The sequence below is a fragment of the Alligator mississippiensis genome, chromosome 1 (assembly GCF_030867095.1).
Source record: "Alligator mississippiensis isolate rAllMis1 chromosome 1, rAllMis1, whole genome shotgun sequence".
Lineage (NCBI taxonomy): Eukaryota > Metazoa > Chordata > Crocodylia > Alligatoridae > Alligator > Alligator mississippiensis.
Window position 1 is genome coordinate 181,353,135 of NC_081824.1, and position 23,883 is coordinate 181,377,017.

Here is a 23,883-nt window from a genome sequence, read left to right on the forward strand (position 1 = left end):
TCATTTGTAATTGTGTTCTTGCCAGCTCATTTCTTTGTCAAGAATTTGGCTAATCCAACAGCACATCTTTATGGGCTGGCAACCTGACTCTTGCAAGCCGCAAATTTCAGTAGGATTTCACTCTTTTAAATGTTAAACAAGGCTGATGTGTGCTCTCCAGAATCTGACACACAGATCTTGGAACTATAAAGCCTATGATAAGTGGACACCTTTACAGTGGAGTTCAGAATAATCCAGTTGCTTACCTTTGTAGGATGCATCTGTATTGGGATTGTTAAAATATAATTATAAATTGCTGCTCAGTAGATAAGGCCAGTGAATGGGATTTTATTCAGTTTGAATGTTTAAATGACTGGTCAGGTTCCTCAAAGCTTGGGCGAGTTTCTATCAATTATTTATGAATTAAAAGGTAATAAGTAGGCAAGCCAAACACAGGATTGCAAATGGTTCAAGTAGCTGGAATGTTTCCCAGAAATATGAGTCTCTGCACTTGTCACAGACTATTAAGAAAGCTGTGCCAGTATAAATATGGCCTCAATACATGAAGTTGGGGTTAGTGAAAAAGAAGCCAATGGCAGTGGTCAAGAATGAAGTTTGATCAGGGTGCAGAGAGAGGAAGGTGATCTTTGAGTAGCGATCAAGGGGGGTAATAAATGCTGTGGGTTGGGGGGGAGTTCATACCCGAATGATTGACAGTTGTTTTCCCAATTTAACTGAGAATGCATTACTGTTTTAAAGGCAGGTGTTAGTGTTCGTGTGGTGAACCAGTTATTAACTGAGATGGATGGTCTGGAAAATCGTCAACAGGTTTTCATTATGGCTGCCACCAACAGGCCAGGTAAGAACCCAAAAACCAGTGAAATCTTCTTTTACTTAGACTCAAGCTTAGGAATATATTTAAAAACAACCACCTATACTTCGTGTTACTAAGGAATCTCAGCTTATAACTGAGAGATCTTTTAAAATTCAGCTCTTCATTCATGTTTACATGACCTTTATTTTTCTCTCATCTTGGACAATGGAACAGTTCTAGCATAGTAATACAGTGTTTGCAAATACTGTAGGGAATGTTTAAATTCAAATAAACTGTTTCATAAAGAAGTCAAAATGTCTTTTCTCTGTCAAGGCTACTTAAAAGTTACCTTTTATTTGCATGACCTGATTTGATGGTTAAACTATTTAACTACAACTTGTAAAGCAAATATGATGTGTTGTTTCTGTTCTTTTGCATCTCCAATATTCAAGTAAGTTCAGATGACAGTTGGGCAAAATTTCTGTATAGTCAAAGTATATAGTCACTTCAGAGTAAGGCTCTGGCATACAGCAAGCATGTAAAGTGTATTCCAGTTTCTCATAATTGTCAGGGTGTGAAGTGAAGTAACTTGAGGTCAGCTGGGAGCTGATCGGCATAAATCCGTGAAAAGATTCCATTGACTTCACTGGTTTTGGATTAAACCCTTGGAATTTCAAAATAAATCTGAAAATGAGGTGTTGCATGTTCATTTTTGGTTGTTTGCTTGCTGTTCATCGGTGTAGTTTTAGCTGCTAGATCATTAGCAAAAAAGTTAATGATTCATGATTTGCATTTAACTTCTCATACTCCTTTCTCTAGCACTTCTCTGCTTCCCTAAAACTCTTCTGCTGAACCCCAAACACGCTTTGCTGTTCCAGTGTCTGCTTGTCTTGTCAAGTCTTGTGCCTGACCTCCATGTTTCAGCTTGCTAGACTCCTGAGTTCTTGGGGTTCTTTCACAAATGCATCACATCAGTTCTCAGGTAGTACATGTGGTACTGAGTGAGCCCTTTTTGAAAACATCATGCACCTTGCAACTCCGTAGGTTCCTCCATTGTTTGTCATTTGTAGAGTTATTTTCATTGTAGAGTTCTGGGCTCTCATGGCAGGTGCTATACCCAGAGTAAAAGGCAATCCTTGCCCTGGGAAACTTGTGCTCTAGAATCTGATAGACAAGTAAAGGGCTGTAAAACAAAAGCGGAGGGAACAGGATAAAGGTCTACAAATGTCATGTTAGTTGCATGCATTTGGGCAGGTTAGTTTTTGGGAGGGAGTAAAATGATTTTGGTGTGGTTCATTGGGAATATTCAGATGAATGGAAACAAAGGAAGGGAAAATGATATTGAAGGGACGGGTTAAGTTAGGTAGGAGAAGGGGATCAGGAGTGGCAAGTGGATTGAGAGGATAATCCGGGTGGGAAATGGCGTGAGCAACCAGTCAATACAAAGAAAAGAACGTCCAAATTAAATCCTGAAAAAATAGCCCAACTTCAGCATCCAAAAGCCCTTGCTTCACTTGCTTGCCTCTGCTCCTACTTGGCAGGGTTCCAGTAGCCCCTTTCCTGAGCTTATGTGGCTGGTGAGGAGGAATGGGAGTATAGGGTTCACAGGTGAACAGGGTGGGGTTTTCCCATGGATGATCATGAGTTTGGGGATACTTGAGGGAAGGATGATTTCAGGTGGCAGTTAGCTACTCCTACACCTTTTGTAGGGCTGAGTACCTCCTAGTTGCAGCTCTAAACCTAATTTTCATCTTATTATGCTGTTCTACCAGGTTTGGAATGGGAGCTGTTTATGCAGCAAAACAAGCAAACCTCTGCCCTGCCCCACCACATACTCCTACTACATACTCCTACTAGCTTAATGTGGAACTTGGTGCAACTTTCAAAGCACATTTCAATTTAATTTTTAATAGAAGGCTTCTAAGTAATTGGGTAAATTGGGACTATAATCTGAAACTTGACTGGCTCATCACTTGTCCTATACATACAGCCTCTGCCCTTAGGATTGTGCTTCCTTCTTGTATTACACCACATTTGACCATTTTGTTGCATATGCTTGTGTTCATTTATTGTACTTTGTGAGGTCTTTCATTGTACATGTGTCTTCAAGCAGCGGGCATTGCAGCAAGTGTTGCATAGCCTGAGGCTCTGGACTGCCGTTGCAGGCAGTTGAACCAATAGCATAGCCCCATTTAGGATTGTGCCCAGGAGGCAGCATGCTGCTTGGCATAGGCTCAGGACAGTACCACATATGCTTAACATGGCATAAATTGCATTGGGAATCCGATTTGAAATAAAGTGTATAATTTGGATCCAATAGGCCTTCCCCTTTGCTACGATGAGTCTTTTGCCAAATGGTTTTGAAGTTGTTAAGGGGTATAAGTGCTTCTGCTTGAGAGAGCACTGTTTTTATTGCATATCTGCTCTACTTTGATGCCTTGGCACCAGATTGTATTTAGGTACCCGAGTGCTTTTTGCTTCCTTCATTGTTCTTTTGCAAAATAGGAGTGATAGAACAGTTTTATGCCTGCTTGTACCATGTCCACTAGCTGTGGAGCAGTGTTCTGTATTTGAAACTCTCTGAAAATAAGCCAGTCTGCACATTCCATGAAGCAGTCTTCAAGTAAACCTCATGTGCTTCACATTAAGAGTATTGTCTTAGTTTTAGAATGTACTTCTGTTTGCAGCTGTAACTTAGAAAATGTATCGGGGAGCACAGGAATGTTGCATTAATTTCTGATCTCATGGAGACTCTTAAAAATGCATAGAGAAGGAGTTTCAAAGATAAGGTCCATAGGCTGCATTTGACCCATGGAGGCCCAACATGCAACCCCCAGTGCTTCATTGCGTACAGGTGAGAGTCCCAGACCAGCCTGAGCGAGCGTTCCACACACTGTGTTCCTGGACCAGCCTCACATGGGCACCATATGTGGTGCTGTCCGGAATCGGTTGCATAAGTACGGTGGATACAGGGGGAAGGAAAGTGAGTCCACAGACCCAACCTAACCCAGGGGGCTAACAATATGCCATTCATTTTGCAATTTGGGGCCAGATGGGTTTGATGCTTCTGGCATAGAGACCCACAGAAGGTCTTGAATATGCACTGAAGACTATTACAGTTCTTGAACGTTGATCCCTTATTCCTTTTATAATCCATATATAGAAAATCCAGAATAAGCTCTAAGAACTTAATTTCATATATGAAGGTAATTAATCATGAGTGATCATAATATAATTAAATATATGACATAATCGTAAAGGACATCTGCATGTGGGTACTGATAAACATGTGCACAAGGGTGTCCAGAGACTTTGGTAAGAGACATCTTTCTAAGTGTAACAGATGAGATGGGGAAGAGGGACAGTCAAAGAGAGGATATCTTGGCAATGTTTACAATGTAGGTGCAGTATACTGGAATGGGCTTTAGTGTCCAGAACAATGGGCACTCACTCACTGATGAATTCCTGGAAAAGCTGAGCTCAGGTTTCATGGCTCACCAAAGCAAGAATAAGCAGGGGAGGGGTGAATCAGGGGAAGAGGCTTTGGAGGTGAGGAGGGAAATAGGCAAGGTGGGGTGGGGAACCAAGGCTGCAGGGGGTGGAATTGGCAGAGGGAGACATGGAGGGGGGGAAAAAGGGTGGGGGCCCAAGGCTATGGGAGGTAGGTGGCAGGCACAAGGAGGGGCCAGTGGTGGTGGGGGGGATAGAGAGCAAGCTGCCTGCCACCCCACACTACCTGCAGTGCTAGTGGGGCATACATTTTAATATGATCATCCAATAATTAGATTGTATATGTGGAAAATTATAACAAATTTATAACTTATCCATGGATAGAATCTAATTATTGGGGGGTCATCTTAAATTCAGAGTCATCTTGGATTTGGGTTGTATTCTGGCATCAGTGCTTTCCTAATTGGGGTGACAGATGGGAGTCGATGAGGAATTTGCTGGGGACATAAAATGAGAAACGTCTAGTCAAAATCCCAAGGTATGTAAATGAGAATAATGATTAAACTGAGGGTTTGGTAACTGTTCTGAGGACTTGACTTGATATGGTTGAAAATGAAAAAATGAGTATTTTTGTCAGGTTCAGGTAAACCATAAGAAGAACCTAGGGTTTACCTTGGCCACTTACTGTATTTACCCAAGTCCAAGACAACTTTGAATTTAAGATACTCCATCACATAATTAGGTTCTGTACATGGAAAATTATTCATTTCATCATGTTTGTTATATTTGTCCTTGTATAGAATCTAATTATTGGAGGATCATCTTAAGTTAGTTCCCCTCCCTCCACCACCACTATGACAAGGAAAGCAGACCACTGAACTCCTTCCCCCACCAATCCATCTGCCAGCTCCAGTTGCCCCCATGGACCTGCCCCCTAGCCAGGGCCATGGAGCGCATGGTGGATCAAGCCTAGCCAGACACCAGCAGTGGCAGTGGGGCAGGTGGCAGCTGTGGCTTCTCTGTCGCTGTGTGGTCTTCCTTGCACTTCCCCTACCACACACTTCCTGCCTGCACTCCCCCTGAACCATGCACTGGTCAGTCTCCTCTGTGTTCCCCCTGCTCCACAAGCCACCCCAGCCTGTGGCAGGTTCTGGCTGCAGCCACCACCTGTCCCCAAGCCATACTGAAATTTAAGACCAGGAGGTTTATTTTCCTATGTTGAAAGGAGGAAAAAATCCTCATCTTCGATCCAAGTAGGTACAGTAAAAAATGTCTTGATAAATGTGTATGACTACCTTTGTCTTGTCTACAATGGAATATGCAAGTTCAAGTGCATTTTTTCCTCCTATTGTACTCTGGGCCTGAAAGGTTAGCCACATGTGGTGGTGTAACTCGGAAGCATTGGTTTATTTCTAAGTAACTTATCTCCCATATTATTGATCTGTTTCCACCATTTTAGAAGTATTTATTGAGTAAGAAGGATGTGCTCACTTTCAGCTAAGTGAAACAGCCCCATCAGCGAATGGATTTGTGTCCACAGAATTTAACAAGACTTATGGAAAGTGATCTTTTGCTTGACAAGAGTTTCAAAGTACTGCAGGAAGGACTAGGCTAAAAAAGAAACCTGTGTCTTCCCTGGCAGTTTGCTGTGTAGGAAAGCACATATATTTTACTTAAACACACACGTACAAATACTACACTTGATCTGAGCCTTCAAGAGGCCGAAAAGTAACACATTCAAGAGATCACACACACACGTACATTTTCCAGCACAGCAAACATTATGAAGCATGCTGGAAAAGCAGGTGCCAGGTCTTCTGGCAAGGGAGGGGGAGGGGGTAGGGGAAGAGCATGCAAGGCCCCCCCCCCCCCCCCCCCCCAAACATAGACACACCCTCTTTCCTGGCAGCGATAAGTCTTCTGCTGCCAGTGGGAGCAGTACCTGTCTGTACCTGCACCACCTCTACTAACATCAGAAATGGCCACCAGCATGATGGTCTCTTCCACTCCAATTTCATCTCCCAGCATTAGCCTCCCAGTGCCAAAGGAGGAGCTGGATCTGGAAGGTGGGGAGCAGAGTGCCATAGCCAGGGAAATTCTGGGGTGGGGAGAATCTGAGTTTGTGTTCCACACCCCTCAAAGTTCCTCTAGAGGCAGGTCTCCTTCTCCGGAAGGCACCTCAGAGGAGGTTGTGGGGTCAGGTGGCTTAGCTTCCCCTGTTGTTGTACCTCTGCCTGCTGAGGAGGGGGATAAGTCAGGATCCCCACCCTCAACCCAGAAGCGGGGGACGGGGGGGGAATGTGCAATCATTCTGAGGTGGCAGATGATCCCAGGTATGCTACCTGCTAGCACTGCCAAAGGCAGATCAGGAGGGCAACAGGGTGAAATACTTCACTACCACAACGATGCTGCTGCATCTCCGGAGGCAGCACCACTTTGCACTTGTTCCTCCTCAGCCTGGCACCAGTGGGACCATGCCCAAAAAGAGGTCCCCCTTCCTTTCCAAAGCTCCCATCCCCACAAAGCAGAGGCAGGCCACCCTGGAGTGGTGGGGGAAAGCCTCAGACAAAGGGGGGGTGCATTGCAAGGGTGAGCGAGGTCACCCAGAGCATGGGGAAGATGCTTGCTCTGGATGGCCAGCCCTTCTCCTTTGAGTGGCCAGGGCTCAGGTGGCTCATGGTACTCATCGCCCCATCCTACCAAGTGTCCGTACACACTACCTTTAACAGGATGGTGGTGCCTTCCCTGTATGAGGCATGCAGGGAGTACTTGAGAGAGGAGCTGCGGAAGGCAGGGCCACAGGCACCAATTTTCTTTCTTTAGTTGCTTTCACAACCATTTAATGCCCCGCTCTCAGAGCTGCAGGCGGCAGTTTAGTTTTTCACCAGCCAGCAGGGGGAGAACATCTCCCTGCTGAGCTCCTGTTCCAGGATGAACTTAGAGGTTTCCTGCAATCTTGAAGTTTGTTTTTGTAAGTTTAAGGGGGGTTTGCAGCAAGCCTGCCAAAATCGCAAAGCCTGCCATTTTTCACAGAAAACGCCTGATTTTAAGTGGGTCCCTACTTACTAACTTTCGACCAGGATGTCACAAGATCCTTTCAAGGGTGACATGCAATATTAGTTCTGTTAGGTGTGCAAACACCTCCATATGGTTCACATGATTAACACGGGGATTTCACATAGGAATTTGCAGTGTCAGAAGCATTTTGAGGTCTTTGCAACAGAAGAATTGCTCTATTTTTTTTCTGTAATCAAAAACTGAGTGAAAGCTAAGAGCTGATATTCTTGAGGGGTGCTTTGAGTCTAACAAGGTTGAGAACCACTGCAGTATCTGAAGTGTTTTAGTGATATAGTTTATTTTACTTGTTGAAGTTGTTATAGTTTTTGCGTAGTGTCTTGCTAGTAAAAGCCACATCCATGATGGGAGTGCTTGACTGATATAGCATCTAGTAACCTGTATTAATAAAGCACAGCTAGTATAAGATCAGTCTTTGATCGGGTCCGTGTCCCAAAGCTGTTGCTGATACATGGTGGGCACGCGTACACATTCATTAATACGCTTTAAGTAATGCACATTAAATTTAGTACCTCCATTGTAAGGTACTAAGAAAAAGCGAATTAGTCAATTTTAATGCGCATTAGCTAGCATGGGTTTCTTGTGACGCTTTAATGCTCCTTGAAGTGCATGTGTAGATACTCCCTGTGGCTACCAGTCCCCAAGTGGAAATGCAGCTTCTAGTGTCAAAATAAGTTTTATGCTGATATAATTCGTAAAATCATAGAAAATTATGGTTGGAACAGACCTCAGGAAGTCATCTAGTTCCAGCTGCCTGCTCAGAGCAAAACCAGCCCCAACTAGATCATCCCAGCCAAGGCTTTGTCTACCCAGGTCTTAAAAACCTCTAAGGATAGAGATTCTACAACCTCTTTGGGTAGCTTGTTCCAGTGCTTTACTTCCTTCTTCCAGTGTTTTACTAATTAAACCACTTCCCTGAATAAAACAGACTATACTAGGAAGAAAAATAATTTTACTGGTGTGAGTTGTATTTCTCAGTGGTAGACTTTTGCTGGCATAGCTGCATTGGATTGGAGTGTGTTGTTTTTTTTTTTCTCATCACGGCCCTAATAGGTGTAATTATGCCAGCCAAATTTTTTGGTATACACTTAAGACTGTGGAAGGAGACACCAGCATAGATGGGGAGACCTGAAATTTCACTTGACAGCCAACGAGATATCATAGGTGGCTTACAATATGCTTCTTTGAAGCATGGAAGCACAGGTACGTGGACAGTCATTGGTATTTGCATCCTTAATGTTTCCCAGTGCTGCTAGTAATCCATAAAAAAACTTCAGCTGTTTCCAAATTTCCAGTTGACAGTGTGTCAAAAACTATTTTGATAACTGCAGACTTTGTTAGTGAGTGAAACAGGCTGAAGCAATATCGGAGAATATCCCCAAGAGAATAATAAATAAAAAGAAGACTGGAATTTCTGGTTATCTTGCTCAGCTAATTGTTAATGACTGCACTACATGTCAAATGCTGAACTCCTTTTATGAAGACTTGGAAATATAAAGCACTTGCAAGTTGCCCAATTCTTAACATTCTCTGGAAGAGAAGGGGCCAGGCACTGTCACTGCTCCTTCACCTTTATTGTGAAATCTTACAGTGGCTGTGGCTTTGTTGTAGAAGTTCCAAAACAGACTTTAGCTTGTCCACAAAAATAGGATGTTTGAGGACTTGTTGCAGAAATCCAGTGACCTTGATGGACCCTGGCTAGATTATTTTCATAATAGCAAGGATACAGAACCCCATTTTGATTCTGCACATAGAGGGTAAGAGATTTAATTCAAGTCAAACATCTAATTTATCTAAATGGGATTTAGCTTTTAGATACCCTGGTCTTACAAAAAATTTGGGAAGGGAAGCATAAATCCTATAAATGTTGTTAGAGCCCAGTTATTTTGTGACTTTACTCAACTGCAGCCGCCCCCCCCCCCCCCCCCCCCAGTTTTGGCGTATATTAATGCCAAGAATCTTGGGTATTAGGGTTTGTAATATTCCTGGATTCTGCAAAATGCATTGTAGATTTTGGTGCTGTGTGGTGTTCCTGTCATTTTCACTCCCCTCTGAACCCAGAAATCTCTTGCACAGAAACTTTAGAAAGGTAGTAATGAATGGTAGTACGTTGTTCACCAGCTGCTTTTAAGAAATCCACAAAATTGTGCTTCACATTTTGATAGGAACTTTCTGTGGGGAAAATAAACTAAAGTTTTGATAGAGCACTACACATTTGTGTCCCAGTACAAGCATCACTATTAACATCAAATTGATTTCAGCTCTGCTTTTTTCATTTATTGTCATTGCTCCTCCTCCAATAAAATTAAAAGGAAAACTTGCATACTAATTTAGCTTAAGACATCTGACAACTTTTGTTCCCTTTAGCTAGCATATACACATGACCTCCTTGTTTATTTGATAAATCTGTTTGCTTCAAGCATATTTATATCCAAAGCAAAAAACCCAAAACTACTCTGATCTCTGATAAATCACTAAACAAAAATCTTGCTCCAAGGGGAAAAGGGATGGGCAATGGACTGTTTGTTGTGATATATGTGCACCACTCACAAAATTCTATGTGTGCACACCTGTGCAGTGGGAACAAAATGGGGTTTAGTTTGTGGCTGTCCTGAATTCTCATGGAAGTATCTTCCACTGATTTAAACCAATCCTTGAATATTGTGTATACTGCACAGAAAAGCTTTTAAAGCTTTCTGCACAGAAAAGCTAGAGGAGCTTTTAGCTGTGGTTTAGATATCTAAGCTCAGGCCATGGGAAGCCTTGAAGATAAGAGTCAATACCGAGACTTGATTGGCAAATCTACAGGAAGCTGTTGTAAAAAGCAGGGGATAGGTTTGCTGTGCCTGTGTTGCAGTGTTGCAAACTTACTAGAGTTTTTTGGCAAGCGACGGACTTTATGGCTAGGTATATTGCACTATATCATACAGTCTCCTTCATTGCGGTATAAAGTGCGGGACTTTATGGCCAGGTATCTTGCATTGCTATAATCCTGTTGAGAAGTGACCAAAATGTGAATAACCAAAGTCTGATCACTATCTGCAAGGATTGGTTAGAATCCAGTCAGCTAAAAATGATAGCATGATCTGTGGACGTGGCTATATAAGAGTTTAGCTACAGGTGATGGTAAGTAGGGCTGTGTGAAATGTCACCGGCTGTTTTGTTTCGATGCTGTCTTGACTCATTTTGAAATCTAAATGAAGGGCTTTGAAACGGCCTCAAAATGAAATGAGGGCAGTCAAAATGTTTTGAAACGTTTCAAAGCTGAAGCTTGGCTTGCCTGCAAGGAAACGGAAAATAAGGAGAGGGAAGGGGAGGAAGGACTGCTCTCATTGACTGTGACTGTTTGGCTGCCTGGAATGCTGCTGGTGCTACTGTGCTGCTCACTCAGTTATAACCTGTTGCCATTTAAAGTGGTGGACCAAGATGAGGCTGTAGGGGAGGAGGAGACCTCACTGGGGCACACTACCAGCCCCACTGAGGGCGCACCTTAACACACACAGTCACATGTGCATTTTGCTTGTCAGCAGCTTGAGGTGCAGTTTCCCATAAACCCCTGCACCTATCTCATAGATTCATAGACGTTAGGGCTGGAAGGGACCTCAGCGGATCATCAAGTCCAGCCCCCTGCCCCAGGGGCAGGAATCATAGGATCCCAGCAAGATAAATATCCAAATTTCTCTTGAAGGTGTTCAAGGTAGGTGCTTGAACCACCTCCGGTGGCAGCCTATTCCAAACCTTGGGGGCTCGGACAGTAAAGAAATTCTTCCTTATGTCCAGCCTGAAACGGTCATGGAGGAGTTTGTGACTGTTCGACCTTGTATTCCCCTGGGGCACTCTGGTGAACAGACGTTCCCCCAGATCCTGGTGAGCACCCCTGATAAACTTATAGGCGCGGCCATCAGATCACCCCTTAGCCTGCGCTTTTCCAGGCTGAAGAGTCCCATAGCTTTCAGCCTCTCTTCATAAGGTCTTTTCCTGGCCTCTGATCATGCATGTGCCTCTCCTCTGCACTCTCTCAAGCTTTTCCACATCCTTTTTGAATTGCGGAGCCCAAAACTGGATGCAGTACTCCTTAAACCGTGGCAGGCTTTGTGGCCTCAGCAGGGGCTACCATGCCTGTTGTTTCATCAAAATTTTCCAAAAATGTCAAAGTTATAGGCTCTTTTGTGCTTCCGCATTATAGCCTATGGGCAAAAGGTTGAAACAGCGCCAAAATAGCAAAACAGTTTCAACTAAACAAAATGGAACAATGCCTTTGAAACTAAACTCGACACAAAACACTGTCCTGTCCAAACAGCAAAACAGAAGTTGAAGCGAAACAGTGCTGTTTCCCACAGCCCCAATGATAAGCATGTATATATCGGTATCTGCAACAAAGTAGGACACACAGACAAAAGACCTTGTGCTCCTGGGGGAGAACTAGCAAAATCAGAAATGAAATCAGTTTCTAAAGAGTTTCTGTCCCAAATCCTTAAAAAAACACCCAACTGGGTAGACAGAATCTTCTTCACATCTTGCAAATAATTCCTTGTCAGATGTCACAGTAGTGTTGACCATGTCAGAGAACAAAGAAAGTAAACAATTTCCAAATTCCTCCCTCAGAAGCTTTAGGTGCTTGCCTTTGGGAGAATTATTTAGTGGACAGGTCTTGTGCATCATCTGGTTCTCACGCATTGTGAGAGATAACAACAGGCTCTGAAAGATGCTTCTGTGATAATGAGTAACTTCTCAGTTTCATTTTAATGTGCATTTAAATTTAATCTACAGCCTTTTTTGAATTTCACATCAGCTACTTGGGTAAATGCTGAGCTGTTGTGCTTGCTGCTGTGCAAGTGCCACTGTAGTCTAGATGGAGTGGGATGTTTTGTAGTTCCTTCTGGAAAGGTCTGACATCCCAAAATAATGGAAGAAATACTGAGCATTTTTAATCCCCCCCCTTCCCATTTCAGTGCTATAATCATTTATGTTCTTAGGATTGTTTCAAAGCCAGTAGCTGAAAAAAGGGGTAACCAGCAGCACAGTCTAAAAGGTAGGGCACACAAATATAAAACTCAGTTGAACTCCTAGGGTGCATCCAGACAAGCACGCGCGTGCCTCTTACAGCATCTCAAACCCCTTTGAGATGCTGCAAGATGCATATGCAGAAACAAACAAAAAAATTCCCTGTGCTGCATATTTGCAGCACGGGGGCAAAATTTTGATACCTGGAGATCCAGGTATCAAAAAAATACCCCGGGAGAAAAAAGCGGGGCAGGGTATGGTTCTGGACCGTACCCTGAGGAAACTGGAGCTCAGGTCCTCCACAGAGACACTCAAGTAGCCAGCCAGAGCATCTCTATGGCTGACCCTTCCCCTGATGCTGAAGCATGCTGCCTGCCTGTGCAGGGCAAGCAGCGGTGCAGGCTGCAGGGACCTGGACCTGGGTTCCTGATGGGTAAGTATGGGTTGGGGGGGCTAGAGGAGGGGGGAAGGGACCATGGGGGCGGGGCCCCGCTTGTTTCCCCAACTCCCAGCTCATTTCCCCAGCTCCTGATAGCTTTCCTGCCTGGCCCCACCCTCCCCCTATACAGCCCACACTCACTGGCTGTAGCAGCAGCCATCAAGGCCACTTGGGACCTTGTGGCACAGCCCCTCCCCCACGCGGCACAGGGCAGCAGGGCTCAGCCCTGACTGCCTGGCACCTGCGCTGCCACATCGTGCAAGTGCAGCCTAGCTCTGCAGGGTGCTGCATGCTGTCTGGCATCTCAGAGCTGCTCTGGCTGTTCACTGTTCAGCCCAAGTTGCCTGACTGTGCAGTGCTGCAGAGTGCCCTGCTGAGCCAGGCCGCACTCGTGCAATGTGGCACCGTGGTTACCAGGCAGCTGAGGCTGATCCCCACTGCCCCATGCTGCATGGGGGGGCTCTGCCATGAGGCCCCAGTGGCCAAGACAACCACTGCTATAGCCAGTGAGTGTGGGGATGCTGGGGCCAGGAGGGGGGGCAATTTGGGGGCTGGAACCAGGTGGGAGTATGATCGTGGGGTTGGGGCTGGGCAGGGGAATTATTGAGGGGGACTGGAAGAGTGAGCTGGGGCTGGGTGGGGGGCTGGGGCCCCCTGTTGGAGGGGCTGTGGCCCTGTTGGGGGGGGAAGCCCTTGAGCTGTACAGGGGGCCTGCACCCTGCGGGGGGAGGGGGCAGGGGAGCCACCCCCACAAACCCCTCACCCACATACCTAGCCCTGTGAGTGAGGAGTGAGGGGACTGGGGTGGGGGGCAGGCTGTGGGTTGAGAGTGAGGGACAAGGGTAGGGTCAGGGCACTGGCAGATCAGTGCTACTCAGTGTTGCACATTCTGGTGAGTGAAGGGGGTAAGGACAGCTCTGATTTTTTCTATGACAGAAAAGCCAAAAGTCAATGCCAAACTGTATAGATATTTAGAATTTATTTTATTATGATGATAGAGGCACTGGTAGGCTTACAAATTGCTTTAAAATTGTAAATATATCAATAAAACATTGCCCAACTGATTTTCTTTCTCTCTCTCTCTCGATTTTAATATTTATATAACATTGAATTGGCTGTATTTTAAAGACTGACTTCAGGATTTTTTTTATCAGGGATTTTTGCAGTTTTTAAATAGGGAACACTAGAACTCTTGCTAGTGAGGCAAGTGGCAGGACCCAGGCAAGGAGCCTGCTCAGAGCCTATACCTGGGACCCAGATGGAGGTGGCTGACCTCCTGGCCACTTGGGGCCAGGAGGACATGCTTTGACAGTTCAAAGCAGGCCACCACACTGAGAACATCTTCTGGGCAATAGCTGCCCAGATGGCTGGGTGGTGGCACAAAGGCCAACTGGGAAGCTACAGCCCACTGGCAGTTGGCCCAGAGGTGCAGATGCCTCTAATGGCCATGCAGTCCCCATCTGGGTCTGGCAGGCATGCAGCCTTGGGGCCACATGCTGTTGCAGGTCACAGCAGGTCACAGCCAGGCAGCAGTCCCTCCTGCCATTCTGCTGCAGTGGGTAGAGGGTGCAGGGAACTCTCAGGGCTGCTTCAGCAGTCCAGCTGGCACAAGGGGTAGTGTCCCCAGGTACCAATTGGCCAGGCCTCAGAAGCTCCTGTGAGTAGCCCTGAGCTTCTTGCCAGGGCAGGTTTTTATACTGCTGGGGCCAGCACAGGTGCTGACCCCAGTCTCTAGCTCCCCCGTCTGCAGACCCGAGAGAAGCCAGGCAGGGTTATTTTGCCCCAAGTGGCACAATTTGCCCCACACCAAAGTGCATGTCTGGGCATGTGCACTGAGGCAAAAAGCCCCAGCTCAAATTTGCACCGCTTCTATTTGAGCTGCTGCAAGCGCACGTGCCTGCAGGTGTGGACATGCCCCTAGAGTTTGTCACTAACTTAGCGGCTATCTATGAAAAAGTCACTCACCTTGTGCCTCTGTCTCCTGCGTATTCAATTGAAAGAACTTTTTCTGTGTAAGAAAAATGTTACGTTTCATCTAATTGCAAAGTACTTTTACAATTTTATGTAGATATCTATATGATACAATTATCGTATCTTTTGTTAAGAAGGAGGATGCAGTGACTAGTCTCATTTGTTATGTACATTTTATGGTATCTGGTACACTGAAACCAGATCTGATTTTTATTGGAAGGACTTACTGTCATTTGATGAATGTGTATTAGTTACAGGGAAAATTATTATGTAAGTGCGTATGTTGTAACTGTGAAGTGTGTTTGTGCCAGAAAAGATAAATGAACACATATAGCACTATGTCTACAACAAGAACAACATACCAAACCGTGACACTAATCCTATAAGTTAACTCTTAATTTCCCTGATCAAGAGGGAAGTTAATACATCAATTTGAAATCTATCCCTCCACCATTTTGGTCAAAGAAAAAACTAACTCCAACAGGAAAACATGCTTCCTTGAGTCCAGTACTCTGCTATCACAGGCACTATATCATACAATCTCCTTAGAACTTGATAAGTGTATGATCTTAAAAGTAGCTAGGCTTTTTACCCCCAGGCCTGTGACTGGAAGACTGTTAGAATCATAAAAGTTAGGGTTGGAAGGGACCTAGGAGGTCATCTAGTCCAACCCCCTGCTCAAAGCAGGACCTTCCCCAACTAGATCATCCCAGCCAAAGCTTTGTCTAGCCAGGTTTTCAAAAACTCCAAGCATGGAGCTTCCGCTACCTCTCAGGTGGGTAACCTGTTCCACTGTTAAAATTTCCTCACAGCCACCTCCCAGATGAGTCTTTGCCCATACCCAGCCTCGATCTCGCAACCTTTGTGCCCAGAGCACAATATGCAAACCTGCAAGCCAAACAAGACTGGTTTTAGCTCTAGAACCTCACAGCTCTATAAGAATATTTTTAAATTTCCAGACTAAATACAAGTGTGTATCCACTTTGTTCTTATGCCAATACTGTTCTTTAGCTTAATTGGCAGCAACTGCCACAAGCAGCCCAGAGAATGCCCTACGCACGCGCGGAAGACTGGCAGGGGCATTCTCTCGCTGGGGGAACAACTTCTTGGAGGTTTTCCATTGCAGGTGAATCCCCTTCTGCCACCAATCAGCTGACTGATGAGGTGGAGGGGGGGAATAATTTTTTTTGGAAAGGCCCCATAGGGCTCCCTGACAGCTTGCCTCTGGACTAGCTATCAATGAGCCAGTGCTTTCCTTCCCTCCGCCTCTAGAAGGGAGCAAGAGCAAAGGACTTTGGGATATTAGGTGTCCTCCTTACCTGAGAGAAGTGTATATAGACCTTCAGTTTGGATCGGGAAGAGGGAAATTTTCTTTTGAGTTACCCAATCTAACTTATTGTAGAAGAGCCAGTAATCTGCAAGAAATCCCTTGATATGCCTGTTTGTGCTCAGAGATAGGCTTTGCTTTTTCTCTTGGCACAAATGGAATGTCTGTATGTGGCCAAAGACATTAACTGAAATATGTTTGTGTCTTAAGAAAAGTGAGAGAACTGTTTATTGAGTAGTGGAGATAATTTTCCTGAACTTTTGACCAATAACAATAGCTGGTAGGAATTTTCTTTGCCCCCTCAATTTAAAAACTGTTAGCTTGTTTGGGAAATCTTGAATAGTTTGTCTGTTGGATGCACAGCTACTATATCTTGGGGGAGGACCTGGTTTGTTGTTGGCACTTCTAAAAGAAAAAGAAGAATACAGCAATTTTTTTTTTTTTAATTTTTGTTACTCAGTCTTCTTCAAGTAAGAAGTGAATGGTATATATTTGCAGAGGACCAAGCATTTTTCAAATGTATGGATACACAATTTTCTCTCTTATGCTACAAGGACACATGGACATGCTACTGTGAAATAAAATGGAGTGGAGACTTAGAATATGACCACTTGTCTGCAGTAACTGCCCATGTGTACACTTCTGCTCTACAGCTAATTAACACTCAGTGAAAATGTTTGTTTGTGTGTTCATGTTTTAACTGAGAGAATTATCAAGAAGGAAGGCTAAACTATTACAGTTTATTCAATAAAAATTTAACTTCTTATAAAAAAAACCTTTTCTATGTAGATAGCTACACTTTGCTCAGATTTATCTTTTATATAGACTTTTAGACATTGTCACAATACTTGATTTGGAGAGAATTCTCCTGCCTGCTCCTCCCCTTCCCCAGTAGAGCAAACTGAAAATATTCTTCATGCTGTGAATTCGCGTGGAATTTTTTGCTCAGCTATGTTAAGTGTGATAGATGAATGTTCACTGAATACTTGCCGTTAAGAAAGATTTGTCTGCATCTATCAGCTGGCAGTTCAGGGCAAGTCTTGTGTCATACCAGGCTTGTGAGTGAACTAGGCAGTGAGGAGATTTATCTGACAGAAACACAAACTATTTAGTAACTGTCCTTAGCTCTCAGAGCTTCAAATGTTGGCTAATATTGCATCCAATACATAAACTGTTTTCTCTTTCTCCTGTCAGATATAATTGATCCAGCAATCTTGCGACCTGGCAGACTGGATAAAACACTCTACGTGGGTTTGCCACCTCCTGCAGATCGATTTGCCATTTTGAAGACTATCACTAAAGTGAGTAATTGGAAAGAAATGCTTATCTTGAAGTTGAGTGGGATGGTGCAATACAAACTAAAGCCAGAGAAGAATTGCAGGCCCTTATACAATGAAGCATGATAAAATAACTAATGTTTGTTTTAAATCAATAAAATTCAGCCAAACAATTGTTTACAGAGTTGTAAAGGCTGACAGAAATCAGCTGTTATGAGTGACAATAGGAACTTCTCTACACAAGAATTATAACAGAAAATGCTGCTACTGATGGTCAAAATTTGGACAAGTATAAGATGAGTCATAGCTCAATGGGAAACATGCAGAGAAGACTTCCTTATATCTACTGGACCTGCTACCTTTGCCCTGACAAAGTGTTTGAATGTAGAATTTTGAATCTTGATGCACAAATCCCAAATACACGTTGTCCAGCAGTATTTCTGTACAAGTTCCCATTAAAATTGACAAGTTATGTGTGTGGGTTGCAGAATCAAGTAATTAAGGAGAAAATTATAATTTTTTTTTTTTCACTGTGAATCTCATCTGTGGCACTCTTTTCCTTGCATGAGCTCTGGATTCTGTTGCTTCCTACTGTTAGGCCCTGAGTATAGGCTCTGGAAAAGTGTCCCATGGCATTTTCTTAAGCTGTGAAGACAACTATTTTAGGTCCACAGGAGGGATGAGATTTTCAAGACCAAATAATGTGCAAGAAACTCTCAAAGACCACTCCAAGGGAACTTTGCTTTAAACTGTATAAAAGTTAATAAGAAATAAAATTTAAAATGTTTTGTTAATAATAGAATTTTGATAAGATCCTATTAATAGGCAAATGTAATATAGAGATGCATCAAGTTATGCAAGACTCAGGATGTCTGATTTGCCTTGAACAAATTTCACATGGCATATTACAGCCTCATGGAAATAATGTTGAGCGTGTGAGTTTGTTACTACCGATGGAGGAATTTGCCATTTTAAAGATTGTAAAGATTAAAAGGTTATCTCTAATAATCTCCAAAAGCCAATAATTAACAATGAAAAAACTTGGAGGTTTTTGTAACATAATGTTTGTCAGTCCTTTGAGAGGACTGATTATGGACTGAAATTACACTTACAAAAGGTTCTTTTGAAGATGGCCTGCAAAGTGTCTTATAAAAACGGGTTATTTTTTTTCTTTTTTGATACCAATAAAGAAAACCTGGAAGTTCTTAGGCAAAAGTTGGACATTGTGCTACCTTGTGTTACATGAGCTGAAGTTGGACAGACTAGCATCTGTCACCTCTTTGCAGTAGGTGGTATTATGTGCTGTAGAACTCCTGGGTGTTTCTTCTTTAAACCTTCAGTTGCTGGTTACGTTACATCAGGCATGTCCAACATACGGACATTGTTGTTTCCTGTGGCTGGGCTAGGTGCTGCTCTCCTGCCACGGCAGCTGCCTGAGCCCTCCTGGGGGCCGTTTGCCTTCGCCGCAGGGAAGCGTCGAGGAGCAGAGCGGCCCATGTTCCCCCGAGGCCTTCCCCTGCCAGGAGCTGCCCTGGGCAGACCAGGCCTGAGACCCTGCCAGGCTGGGAACCAGCTTCGCTCCCGCAGTTCCGCCGTCCCCCATCTCACGCGTTGGCTGAGCCCCAGTGCTGCCAAGACTTTGGGCAGCAGTGTTGCTGGTGTGGGCAAGGCCTGGGGAAGCAGTGGCATAGGCAGCCCCTTGGCCTGCGAGAGAGCACCGGCTACATCGGTTTGGTCACATATTTTAACACGGCTGTCAAATATCTTCTGGGGTTGCCTTCAAATGGTGATTGTAGTAGGCAGAAGGGGGGCCCCAGCTGTTGGGATGGCTGGTCCAGGACATCATTTGCTGTAGTTTGTCACTAGTTGAACACAGGTTGGGGTTTATGCCAGCTTTGCCTTATTTCAGGCTTGTCCAACGTATGGACTGCGGGGTGATAAAATATGAATATGGCTCGCCAGCCTACTGGGTGATAAAAAGTTCATGATCCAGCTCCACATTCAAAAAGGTTGGACACCCCTGCATTACATAAACGTGAACCTTCAGAGGCAGACTTTACAGAAAACAATGGATTAAAGGCACGTGGTGAACTGTCCTTGTAGCAGTCTTGTCATCTAAATTGTAGGGTCACATAATTAGGGACATGCTAAATTCGGGGCAGCTGCCCCCCAATTTTCACAGGCAGAACACGGGGCCCGACAGTCGTTTTGTGGGTGGAGTACAGTGGGGGCTTAGAGTAAAAGGCATAGCACAAGTGGTATGTGTTAAGGAAGAAGAGGTCATTCACAGTAAAAGTGGGTGTTTACAAACTGGTATCTTTGTAAGAAAAAAGATCAGTGAGGAGCTTAAGAGAGGAACCCCTAAGAGTAAGAAAGGTAGAGGTAAGCAGGGTGCTATTGTGTAAGGACTCAATTTCAATGAACCCATGCAAGCTGTAAAGTAAGAGTACTAATGAAACCTAAAACTGCATGCCTGGTGCAGCTTCAGCATAGGTGGCAAACATCCTGCTTTGCATATGAAACCAATAGGGAAAACCTTTATCATAATAACATAAAGCTGTGTCTGTCTGGCCTGCAAATACTTAACTTGTCAGTGAGTAGAAAAGTACTAAATTTAAAGTTATTTTGCTTTCCTTCTGTCTAGGTTAAAGCCTTTTCTCTCCTAAAGGCACTCCAAGCCTGGGCCTTGTTCCTGTCTCTGCTTTTCCTCTGTCCCACCATCTATTTCTTATGTTCCATACAGGATTCATTCCTGATCAGTCTTTGTCTCTTTCTAGTCACCTTTTGCATCCTGCCTTCCTCACTTCCATGCAGTTTTATCTCACTTGCCATATTTCATCCAGAGATGAAGTTTCTCCCTCTTTCTGCCAGAGATGAAGTTTTGATCAGTAGTTGACCGTCTACTAATTTTGTTGCATCTGCTCATGCCCTTAGATCCTGGGACCCATCTTGTCTTATGCCCTGGGCCAAACCTGAACTGTGGGGCAAGTGGTGGTGGTGAAGTCAGTGGCAAAGGCAGTTCAAGTAGTGGTGGCAGCAGTGCTGTTGGGACAGCCCTTGCTTGCCTGCCTGCTACCAACAGCCATGTCCAATGGGGTTTTGGAGCATCATCTTCTACAGCAGGCCTTAGTTCCCTTAGCCATGCCCCCAAGTTCCCTAGTCCACCAGTAACAAGCAGGCCAGATGAAGTGGCTACGTAGGCCAGGTCCAAGCTATATGTTTGAGACCCCTGCATTAGGCCATGAGCTCATGACAAAGATTTGTTTGCAGTGAAGTCCCTTGAAATATATTTGAAAAAATATGTCAATACCATTGTGCTGAATGTCAGTACTAATGTGCTAAAACATATTAGTTTTGCATTGCTCTTAAAAAAAACCCAACCCAGAACGTTAAACTTGAACATCCCAAAATCAAAGTAAGATTCTCCGGTGTTCTCTTCTACTGTGTCAACACCAAATGTTTCTTTAAATGCAGTCCATTCTGTTTGTCTGTTTTTGAGATGCACTAGTGTCCAGGCCTGCTCTTGTAGTTTCAGGATGTATATTGCTTGAGCACAATATTATTTGTGGTTGAATTAGTCATTTTGGGGCTTTTTGTCTTTCTCTCTTCCCTTCTATCACTGCCAACTTCTTAGGATGGTACTCAGCCTCCACTGGACACCGATGTAAACCTTGAAGCAATTGCTTATGATCAGCGCTGTGATTGTTACACGTGAGTGACTTCTTTTTTAACTCTAATTCCTGTACTAGCAAATATGCTCTGGCTTATATGAAGGTGTGCTACCTCATTGTTAATAAAAAGAAGCCATCCAGGAATTTAATAAGACTTTGTTGATGCAACAGACTTCCTTTTCTTACATAGGAGTGTTCAGGTGCCTGACTTTTTATCACCTGCAAAAAAACTGCTTAGCAAAGGCAGCTTTGCCATCTCTCTTCTTTCCTTTACATCTCTTCCCATAAGATTTACATCACACTGCAGATATGACATATAAAAGCTCTAAACTCAGGACGTTCAATTTGGATAAGTGAAACTAGAGTGTATGTCTCCTTTGATACAATTGACATCAATGAGCAAATGTTGTGCTGTTATTTGACAGACAAGGGAGTGTATGTTATGCCCTTCACTGTCATGCAAATTCTTAAGTATACACTATCTGAGGTAAATTCCATGAGATGGCAACCAGTTGTCAGTCATTTGCAAACTTCTAGATGTGTACAACTTCATAAAAGCATTGAACAATTAGATTGTTTATTAGGGTTTTACTATCACTAATGGCAATAAGCTTCTTCCTTAAAACACTATGTGCTCTTGACATGTCTTACTTGTGCAATAAAACTGGTTTATATAGTAAAACAAGAAAGATAATTAGTAAGCAGCTATTTAAATCATAGTTTAAGAAATTTGCAATTTCTTAAACTATGATTTATGCTCCTCCTAGCAAAAATAGTCTTTCAGCTGGTGTGCTGTGTTTTTGTAAAAAGAGAATGCTTGTGGTTGTTACAACTTGACCCAGGTTCCCCTGTCTGGGCACACACCACTGTGTTGTAAATGCAACTCTGGCCTGGGTCCGTATGCTTTTGGGCCCTCTTGGTCTGGGTAGTGACTGATGATAACTGTATTGCAGCTCTGTGAATCTGCTGGGTTCCCAGGTGCAGATACCTTGGGAGAGTACTTGATGTCCTGTTTTGGCAGTGGGAGCCTAAAATGTGAACTCCAGTGCTCCAGCTGTTTACACATGCCCTCTTAGCTGGGGTAGCTCTGACATCTATTAAAACCTTTTGGATAGACCACGGCAGTCAAAAAGAAAGATAGGCTCAGCAGAGGAGTTTAACCACAGATACTTTTACTCTTGAAAGCACTAGAGCATCACTATCAAATACGGCCTGCAGGCCAGATCCAGCCTGCAGAGGTGTCATCTGGCCGGTGGTGCTTATCAGGTGGTGCCCCTGCTCCTCCCCCTCCTCTTTCCTCTCTATTACCCACTGCTGAAATCAGCAGGGATCCAGGTTTTCTGTTTGCTGCAGAAAAAATTGGCTTTCCCCTTTTAAAGGAGAAAAATCGTGGGAAATTGCAGGTTTCCCCTTACAGGCTGGCAGCCTTCCAGCCTTCAAGTATCTGCTTGGGGCTGGGAGGATCAGAGGGAGAGTGATTGGCATCAGGGGGTGCCGTGTATGTGTGTGTGTGCGCATGCACATGAATGTGGCCAGCCTACAGCCAGGCAGGGTGGTGGTAGTAGCTCTGGCAGCTGGATAAAAGTAAGTCGGTGGTGGGGAAAAGAGGAATGGAGGGCCATGGCTTGGGGACTGTCCAGAGTGCTGGGGGTGGGACATGCAGGTGACAAGGGGGTGTGGAGGTGGGGAAGGTGTCCAGGCACCTTGGGGTAGAGAGGTCTAAGATAGTGCTAGGTGCTACCAGTGGTCCCAGTTCTGTGCTGCTGCCAGTGGGGCCTGCCTGCAGACATCTGCCCTTCCAGCAGGGGAAGGGGATGGAGGGGGTCCTTTGGGGGCTCCAGGGAGCTGCATGGCCAGGTCAGTGGTGCCAGAGTTGATGCCTGTGCTCTCAGGGGCACAGCAGCCAAGACGCGCTGGGGGGGGTGCCAGGCCACCTGGCACAGTGCTCTTCCTCTCATACTCCTCCCATTGCCCACAGAATGGCCCGGGCCAGAGCCACGCTCCACTTCACACTGCTGCTGTGGAGCACAGCGTTGGTCCTCTCCATTGCACTGCAGCCCCAGCCCCGGCCTCAGCTGGCGGCACAGGGCAGCATGTGATGCCTCAGCCACTGCTCGTGCTTCTACATGAGGTGCTTTGCATGCAGGCTCTCTCCACTAGGTTCCCCCAGACCACCATCCTGTAGTCTGTGCATGGCTGGACGGAGGCAGCTGGGAGCCCCCTCTGGCTGGCGGCAGGGGGCTGCAGGTCCGAAGTGAGGAACACCAGCAGGGCTGAGGGGGGTAGAGGGCTGTGGGTTGGGAGTGAGGGGCACCAGCAGGGAAGTGGGGCTGCAGGTTGAGAGTGAGAGACACCAGAGGGGCAGAGGCTGCAGCTTGGGAGTGAGGGGTACCCAGGGGGGCAAGAGACTGCATTGGGAGTAAGGGGCTCTGGAGGGGGTGTGGCTTGGGAGTAAGGGGCAACAACATGGGCAAGGCATCAGCATGATAGGGCTGCTCAGGACCACAAAGCAGTGGCAGGGAGGGCATTCCTAGTAAGTCACGCTACTTAAAAGGTTCCAGATGTCACGTGTATCAGCGTCACTGCTTGTCTCCACGCTGAAAAAATGGCAGCAGGGCACTTTGAACTAAAGCTCATCGGATGTGTTTTATTTCAAAGCATGCCACTGCCATTTTGTCAGCGTGGAGAAACATGGCGACACTGATGCACATGACACACGAGGCTGCCAGAGTGCATCAAAGCAGGCTCCATGCATGGGTGTAGGAGTCCCTCGTCTCTCTAATACATTTCTCCCCATCTAACATGGCCACACAATGCCCAGAATAGACTGACCATGTCAGGATTGGACTAGTTTTCAACCCTTCTTGCCTGTCTTA

The 23,883-nt window shown here is 44.9% G+C and overlaps 1 protein-coding gene across 4 annotated transcripts in view; it reads left to right on the plus strand.

Annotated features, from left to right (window-relative positions):
- The window catches only part of NVL (nuclear VCP like), a 65,396-nt gene that overhangs the window by 28,532 nt on the left and 12,981 nt on the right, over window positions 1-23,883 (plus strand). For all 4 annotated transcript variants that reach the window (XM_059717509.1, XM_059717503.1, XM_019483128.2 and 1 more), the window contains exons 18-20: window positions 739-838; window positions 17,254-17,360; window positions 20,971-21,047. In XM_059717509.1, coding sequence (XP_059573492.1) covers window positions 739-838; window positions 17,254-17,360; window positions 20,971-21,047 — 284 coding nt within the window. The remainder of the gene's footprint in view (window positions 1-738; window positions 839-17,253; window positions 17,361-20,970; window positions 21,048-23,883) is intronic.